Source organism: Cervus canadensis, chromosome 33 (assembly GCF_019320065.1).
Source record: "Cervus canadensis isolate Bull #8, Minnesota chromosome 33, ASM1932006v1, whole genome shotgun sequence".
Taxonomy (NCBI): domain Eukaryota; kingdom Metazoa; phylum Chordata; class Mammalia; order Artiodactyla; family Cervidae; genus Cervus; species Cervus canadensis.
The window spans coordinates 36,855,213-36,863,534 of record NC_057418.1 but is presented as its reverse complement, the minus strand read 5'-3'; the positions used below and the strand labels follow the sequence as shown (position 1 = coordinate 36,863,534).

Here is an 8,322-nt window from a genome sequence, read left to right as displayed (position 1 = left end):
GAGGCTTCTTTAGGACATCAGAAAAACTGTTCTTTCATTTTGCCTGAATTAGACCAAAGGCCTTTCAGGCAAAGCAGATACTGGAGAGACCCAGGAAGACAGCTGTGAGCGGTGGACGGGCTGTGGTCTTCCCAGAGGGCCATGAGGGCTGCTGGTGAACCGACTCGGTCACCCGAGGGCTGTGCAGACCCCAGGGCTGTGGAAGGGCTCCCCCACGCCTCCCTCCACACTTGTCAGGACCGACAGGGAAGCCCCCAGGTTCCCTCTGGACCCTGAAGCATGGGCAGATGGCTCAGCAAGTGCCGGCCGGACATGACCACAGCTCCGCCAGCCCTGCCAGCTCGCTCTTGATGGAGGCAGAGGTCACACTAGCGGGTCATACTCACGAGAAAGCCGAGGGCTTGCTCAGGGCTCACTCCCGGGCCAGCCAGCAGCTGCTGGGGCCTGGGAACCTGCATGCTGACGATTCCCGCTCATTTGCCCAGGGGACTCGGTTGCCCAAGGTGCCGCCCCGCGGGAGAACCGGGAGGCATCCCCCAGCTGTGCTCAGGGCGCTCTGGGGTCAGCCACTCCCCCACCCAGGGCTCCTGAGGTGTAGACTCCCCAGAGCTGGTAGGCGGGAAGCCTCTGCTGCACCAGGAGGGCAGGGCGGGCTGACCGCCAGGCCGGCAGGGTTAGGCATTGGGCCCTACTGGCATGTTCACGTGGTGACACCGTTTGGAAAAATTTGCAGAACCAGGACTTTTTTAACCGTTAAGTGATTAAGCCAGCTGCGTCTCCACCCAGCGCACGCTCCATGACCCTCCCCATGATCACAGTTTGGTGGAAAATACCCGTGGGGTTCACAGCAACCGCCAGGATCACCCCTTGGCCACAGGAATGGCCAGGGGATCCAGGTCATGTCTCGTGAGGACCTTGACCCCCGGTGCCAGGCTGGAGTGGCAAGAAGGCCTTGCAGGCCCTCCCGTGGGGGTAAAGGGAGCCAGTCCCAAATCTCAGCATCAGGAGACACAGGAGAAAGCAGAGTGTTTTCCTGGGTCAAGGACTCCTCAAGGATACACCAGAAAGGGCGGGGGTGCGATCGAACAAAGCGGTGGAATGCTGTGCTTGTTTGTGCTATTCGAAGGCTTTTTAGAAGTTTTAAAGATGTGACCTGACGGTGTCAAGCTTTTCTCTGTGTGTCTGCCGAACCCATTCTCTCCCTCAGGAGGCCCTTGTCACCCTCACGTGAGGTCAGGCAGCAGGCCCAGCCCCCCAGGCCCACCAGGACCCCGGGTCTTAGCCGGGATGGGTCCCAGCGCCCTCTGCTTCCTGCTTCCCCCATGGGGCTGGGCTCTTGTGAACACAGACCCCACTTTCCTCCAAGAGCAAATGTAGAAATGTACCCACTATTCAGAGACCTCAGCCACTGGGAACGGCCATGGTGCCTTAGGAAGCTCATGGGCGTGGCTGGAGGTGGGGGCTCGGGGAGGTGGGGTGGGTGCATCACAAGGACGTGGGTGCTGGGTGGGCAGCTCGGCCTGGCGCTGGGGGAGCGTGTCCAGGAGGCAGGCATCACCAACCTGAGGGCGGGCAGCTCCCTCAGCCGTCCCTGCGCCAGGCCCTCCCGGGACGGCAGGACAGGGGCACCTGGGTCTAATGGGATGTTCGGTGGACACGCCTGCCCTGGGCATCTGCTGTCCTGTGTCCCTGTGGAGGAGCACTGGGAGGGTCACTCAGAGCCTGGCCCAGGGCCGCGCTGTCCCCCAGGGGCACAGACCTCCTCAGCAGCCCGGCACCGAGAGTGTTCCATGGGTGGCTCCTTGGCCCCGTGGGGCCCCGGGGTGGCCTGTCCCCCTCTCGGGGCGCCCGCGGCCCGAGCTCCACCTCCACAGCAGATGCAGGACCGGCATCTGGCCCACCCGGGGCCATGAGCGCGTGTCCTGTGGGCGAACCCAGAGCCCGCTGTCCTGCCTCTGGAGGCTTCCGATCCCCCCCCAACGCCTGGTCCCACTAATGGGATTCCGAGCCTGGGCCAGCAGGCGAGGAGCCGCGTGAGAACCGAGCTCCCTGGAGTCACTTCCACCTGCTTAGGGCCGAGCCTTGAAGCCTGCAGGGCACGTCTCAGAGCTGCGGGTGGGGTCTCAGCCTGGCACCGCGGCGGGGCTGGGGTCCTAGGGTCTGCAGTGCCAAGAAGGCCTGTTCTTCAAGCCCCCCGCCTCTCATCCACACCCACTGCTCACAGCCCACCTGACACTCCCGGGTGTGGACTATGCGGACGCTGAGCCCGGGGCACCGCCCTGCAGGAAGTCAGGCAGGATCAAAACGGCCGTTTCAGTGCCATTCTTGGCAGGAAGGCCAGCATCATGTGAATCAAGGGAAGTTGACATCAGTTCACTTGTCACATTACTGAGTTTGCACCGTTTTAGAAAATTCTGTCTCCATGGCTACACTGCTTAGAATACCTGAGTAGTGAACATGAAAAGCTCCTGTGTTGTTCTGCTTTTGTAGCCACGTTCATGGTGGCTACACACAGAACACACAGAAGCACGTCCATGTAGCTCTTCTGTATAAACTGTCCTGTCTCACTGATCCACCTACCGTCGAGCTGATTGTCCATATTAAAAACCGCGAGTGCAGACGGGTCCCTTCAGTTCCAGCCCGGCCCCGCCGTTGGGGGCCCCTTCTCCCCGGGGCAGCCCGGACACCTCTCCCGGTGTCCCTGTCTGTCTGCCTGCTGCCCTGAGTGGGCCTGGACTGCTGGACTCCTGGCCTCCTGGCCTGCTGGCCGCCAGCTGGGCAAAAGCACAGCCTGGAGCAGCAGCAGGAGGGCTGAGAGGCCGGTGAGCAACCTCGCCCTGGGCCCGGCCCATCCCACCCGGCATCCTCAGGGTGGTAGCTTCTGTCAGGGCCCCGCTGGGCACACCTGCACCCAGACAGGCTCAGACTGAAATGCTTTCCCCGACGCTCAGCGGGGACGGGCTGGAGGCAGGACGCACTGAAGCCGTTTGGGCCACCAGGGCCGCCATCGGCCGCGATGGCTCCAAGCCTGTTTGGGCCTCACGTCCACTCCAGAACCCACCGCAGGCCCTGGGCTGGTGGTGTCTGCGGTTCCCCCGGGCAGCCCCCTTCCACCCCCAGCGCTGGCCCCTCTGGTCCCCGGGGAGCCACTTCCTGGCGGCCGGGACACGCGGGAAGCAGCCCCTGGCTGTCCCCTCCAGCGGCTGCCACCCTCCTGTCATGGGAGCGCCGGTGGGGTCCAGCCTGAGACACTGGGGGTCACGGTGGAGAGGAGCCCCCCGGGCTGGGCCAGCGTGTCCTCCCTTCCCAGAGGTGCTGGCTGTGCCGGGCACTGACCCAGGCCCACATCAACCTGCCCCCAGGCAGTTGCAGCATCTCTGCTGGGGCCCTTGGCTTTTCACTGCATCACTTTTCCGTGAAGAAGAGGGTACAGCTCTAAACCACAGCGGGACTCCGTCAGGCTCTCAGATCCTTCTGTCCCAAATCTGGCAGCCCTCGGGGGGGAGGAGGTTCTTCCCACCTGCACCCCCTCAACCCCTCCCCCTCCTCCCTCCCCCCTCACCCTCCTCCTTTCCCGCTCACCCATCTCCCTCCCCCTCCTCTCTTGCCCCCTCCCCCTCCCCCTCACCCTCTTCCCTCCCCCCTCACCCTCCTCCTTTCTCCCCCACCCTCCTCCCTCATCCCCTCCCCCTCCTCCCTCCCCTTCACCCTCCTCCTTTCTCCCTCACCCTCCTCCCTCATCCCCTCACACTCCTCACTCCCCCTCCTCCCTCCCCACTCACCCCCACCCTCCTCCCTCCCCCCTCCCCCTCCTCCTTTCCCCCTCACCCATCTCCCTCCCCTGCCCAGACTCCAGCTGCCTCGATGGTCTGTCCACACTTGGCTCAGCTTCACAAGCTGCATATTCAGTGTGTTTATTTTTACAGCACGTACATTATAAGGAAAAGCCAGGAGCACATTTAAGGGGGAAAAGCCCTGAGCATGCCCCCTCTCCTTCACCTGAGTTTTCTGGGGGCTGGATGGCCTCGCTCCACTTGCCTCGCTCGGGCGCCAAACCCCAGGCTCTGCAGCGTCTCGGTCACGTGCCTCTGGCCTGGGGACACGCACACGATCACCTGTAACTTGGCGTCACCTCCTTGGAGAAAAAAGTGACAAGGTGCAGTTGGGAAGAGCCCCAGTGAAAAGGAGGATCTCTGAAGCCCGGCTCCGGAGGGGTCGGCCTGGCCCCCGCGGCTCCACACGAGCGTGAGGCAGGGGCCTGGGTGCGCCCAGGGAGGCTGGAGCCCTGCCTGCTGCTCTGCAGGCCCTTGGCCCCCTCCAGGCCCTTGGGAAGGCGCCACTGGGCCTCTCCCCGAAGAGGAAGCCCCCTCTCACGTTGCCTGAAGGGCCAGAAATAGGGGAGGCAGTTTGGAAAAAGACCTAAGATGGGAAGAACCGCAGCTCAGCCATGGGATGAGAGCGTGCGGTGTGGGTGCCCACCGCCACCCCAGCCCCACGCATCCTGCTGAGCACTGGTCCCGGTCGGCGTGGATCAGGGGCAGCAGCAGAGCTGGGAGCAGCCCCTTCCTCGTCCTGTGGACGGAGCAAGAGGAGACCCTGAGACCAGAGATGGAGCCACGTGGTCCCACGGCTCAGAGAAGCCCTGCGGGTGCCACCCCGGGAACGTGAGACCAGCTGGAGGGACTGGTGGTGCCCACGCTGCCCAGCGACCCGGGTCAGACAACCCTCGAGACAACGACCGAGTTAACAGGAGCTGCAAGTCCCGAGGAAGGGAGGCAGAGACCCCCAGAGCCAGCCAGCCCCCTGGGCGGGAGGAGCAGGCCAGGGGGCAGGGGCAGGGGCAGGGGCAGCCGCGGCACAGCAGTACCGAGCGCGTCCTGCAGCAGGTGGGTGAGCCGGCTGTTCCGGTAGGGGATGTGGCCTCTGCCCTCCGCCAGCGCGCCCAGGACGTCCGAGAGGGCCGCCAGGCTCCGGTTTATGCAAGAAGTCTCCCTCAGGGCTGGCCCCGTCACTCCAGACACACCTGGGGAGTGCAGAGACCCCCTCATACAAGAGTCGCATGAATCCTTGCTGACATCAAGAGGCATCAGAAAAGCAAAACAGAGGCATTGTGGGGAGAGTGCCCTCTGCAAGGCTGAGTGGAGGAGACCCTGTCACAGGACATACCCCCGTGACCACCTGCGGCCCCGGCAGGGAAAGCCTTGGGGGGGCTGGGCTCCCCTCCCTGCTGGGAGCCCGCGGAGTGGCATCTGAACTGACACTCAGGGTCTTGGTGCTGAGACGGCGCCAGGAGGGAGGGGCGAGACTCAGAGGGCACTGGGGGGGACGCCACCCCTGGGAGCCCTGTGTGCTCACAGTCAGGACCCCGAGGCTCCCCGCGCTCACCCACACACTCGCTGCCCGCCAGGTCCACAAGCTGCAGGGTGGCGTGCACCTGCCCCAGGGGGTCCGGGGCCGCCCGCCCGAGTCCACGCCCGCGGGTCCTTCGGGGCACGGGCAGGCTCTGCCTCCTCCCGGTGGCCGGCGACCGCGGTCCAGGCCGGCAGGGCTCTGTCGACGCTGACCGATCTGACCGCGGGGCTGCAGCAGGGGCGTGACAAGAGACAAGAGACGGTGCCCAAGCTCCCTGGGCCTCCCCCCGAGGCGGGAGTCCCCCAGCTCCGCCCCGCAGGCCCACACCTCACGAGAAGTGAGACCCTTCCTCTTAAACACAGACAGGAAAAGGGCCCTGAGACCCTGAGGGGTCAAAACGTGAATTAAAGTCTGTGTGCGTGCTCAGTCGCTAAGTCAAGTCCGACTCTTTGTGATCCTGTGGACTGCAGCTGCCAGGCTCCTCCGTCCATGGGCTTCTCCAGGCAAGAATCCTGGAGTGGATGCCATGTCCCAATCCAGGGAACCCTGCACTGGCAGGCGGGTTCTTCACCACTGAGCCACCCGGGAAGCAATGCCTAATTAGTCCCACGAACACTAAACAAGCTTTCCGAGGAAGATTTGGTAATGCCCTGGGCTTCAAGTGGCCTTGCGACAAGCTGGGTCAGGATGGTTTCCGCCTCCCTGCCTGAGTCTGGAGTGTGGACGCCCTTTGGGGGTTGGCCCCCGGGCCTGGGGCTTCTCCGTGGCCTTCATTACTGTGCACAGGGGAGACCCTCTCCCTGGACGGGTGGTCCTCCGCAGGACGCTGGCTCCCTGAACTTGGAGAAGCGTGCATCCAGTGCCCCAGCCGTGCCCCGGGGTCCCGATGGCGGGAGGGGTGGGGGCGGGAGAGGGTCCGCGCTCCCACCAGCCCCGCAGGTGATGCCAGCGCGCTGCTCTGGACCTTCCGGCCAGTGAGGACCTGGGAACGCGCATGATTCTCTTACCCAGCTGGAATTGTTGCGTGTGTGTGTACTGGTGTCTGCCTTCTTAAACCCAGGTCACAGTCAGAGTGTCGTTCGCGATGAACGCGTCACGTTTCCCAGGAAGACACGCCGTCTCTATGCTGGGCCCCCTTGTCCTTGGCCTGGGTCCCCCGGCTCCTGGGGTTGGGCTGCGGACCCTCCCCGGGCTCTGGGCGTGTCTCAGAGCCTGCGGTAGGCGGACTCCTCCCGTCCCCCGTGCATTTCTTCCATGGGCACTGACCGGGTGTGGATGGCCGCCCGCCGGGGCCACGGGGGGAGGCGGCTGCAGCCAGGGTCACGGTTATCACCAGGTGAGATCGGGAGGACTCGGCATGCACCGCGGTGGGCTGCTTCGCCCGCAGCTGCAGACCCCTGCCCACGAGCGTCAGGAACTCCGCGGCACTGCGGACTGACCTGTGGGTGCACACGCGGGTACTGAGGGGCCGGGGGTGGTCGGGGAGGCCGGCCTGCACGCACGCCTGGGCAGGGGCCACATGTACCCGGCTCAGGGAAGCAGTGCACCTCAGACAAGAGTAAACGCGAGACACCCAGCGTTTCACTTCACGGGATCTGTTTGACTTATCGTATCTCTCACTGCTTTACCCTGAAGTAATCAGCTGTTTTCAAACCAAGCGGAGCTTCCCAATCTTCTCTACATCATGCCTGCTTGTATTTATGGTGCCCTCAAGGACCCCGAGATTTTAAAATATTTTGCCTATCAAACCAAATTTCATCAAATTTACGAAATGCAAATTTAATTTACTTTCTTCTTTTAATTGATGAGATAAGCAGAACTTCTGATCTGCAGGAGAAAACGTTTTGATCATGACATCTGTTAGTGAAAATCTGGCAGTTTGGGTTAGCTCGTGTAAACTTATCATGGTCAGACGTATGACTTCCTTTAGGCTTTTTCAAATGTTAGAAATAACTCGCAACACATACACATGTATGGTCAAGTCCCTCTGCTGACCCCTTGAAACTATCTCAACATTGTTAATTGGCTATACGCCAATACAAAAAAAAAGGAATAGTCTGAAGACCCTTCCTCTGCTAACTTTGAGACCGCAGAATGGGCGGCATGACCTTGACCCTTCATGACTTCTCCTCCACATGGGTCAGGTGACCGCTGCCCGAAGCAAACCTGATTCCTGAACGTGAATCTAACAACACGGAGCTCTGGGGGAGAAGCTGATTCCTTGGTGTATTCGGTAAAATTCTGATATGCCAAGGGACCCAAGTACACCAGTGCCTAACCCAGGGGCTTCTGGCGGGTCCTGGGGCTTCTCCACGCCCGTCCCTCAGCCGAGCCTCGGCGATAACGCCTGTCCCGCCATCTCTTAAAGAAGATATTTTAAAGCACCGGCTAATTTGTCTTCATTATGACGTTAAAAGATCGTTTCTAAAGCAAATTGAAAGTGGAGAACTGCACCCTGGGCAAATAAACACAGTGAACCCTCTCTCGGGAGGCGCGCTGACTGGGACGCCTCGCCTGGCTCTACGTGGGGTCCCCTCGAGGCTGCGGCCGCTCGCAGAGCTCAGCGCCCGGTCACTCACTGGTAGGTCAGCCCGCAGACCGCCTTCTTCCCCTGCTGGGTCGTCAGCACCTGCCGCTTCACCCCAGATGCCACTTGACAGCTGTCGTTAGCCAGAAGGTCAAAAATGTCATTGTTATAAACTTCCACTATGGAAATGTCCACCTCCGGGCTCCGTGACGCATCTTCTGAAATAAGCCTGGAGGAGGGGTGAGACACACAAGACACCAGACCGTCAGAGGAACGTGGGTAACCCCGGGGAGACAGGGCTTAAAGAGTGACTTCCAACATGAGGCGGTCAGAGTCCGAGAAACGGGCTGCAAAACTCAGGATTCAGGGCCACTGGGCACCATCTCACCGGCCACGCAGGAAGAAGGGAACATCCTCTTTAAACTGCAGAGAAAATGACTGTC

At 62.0% G+C, this 8,322-nt stretch overlaps 1 protein-coding gene across 2 annotated transcripts in view; it reads right to left on the bottom strand.

The window, feature by feature from the left end:
* Positions 1-3,988: 3,988 nt before the first annotated feature.
* Positions 3,989-8,322, bottom strand: part of KIF25 (kinesin family member 25) — a 43,675-nt gene continuing 39,341 nt past the window's right edge. For both annotated transcript variants that reach the window (XM_043457280.1, XM_043457281.1), the window contains 5 exons: positions 7,932-8,108; positions 6,619-6,791; positions 5,386-5,580; positions 4,868-5,023; positions 3,989-4,135 (listed from right to left, as the gene is read on the bottom strand). In XM_043457280.1, the coding sequence (XP_043313215.1) occupies positions 3,996-4,135; positions 4,868-5,023; positions 5,386-5,580; positions 6,619-6,791; positions 7,932-8,108 (841 nt within the window). In that variant the 3' untranslated portion in view covers positions 3,989-3,995. The remainder of the gene's footprint in view (positions 4,136-4,867; positions 5,024-5,385; positions 5,581-6,618; positions 6,792-7,931; positions 8,109-8,322) is intronic.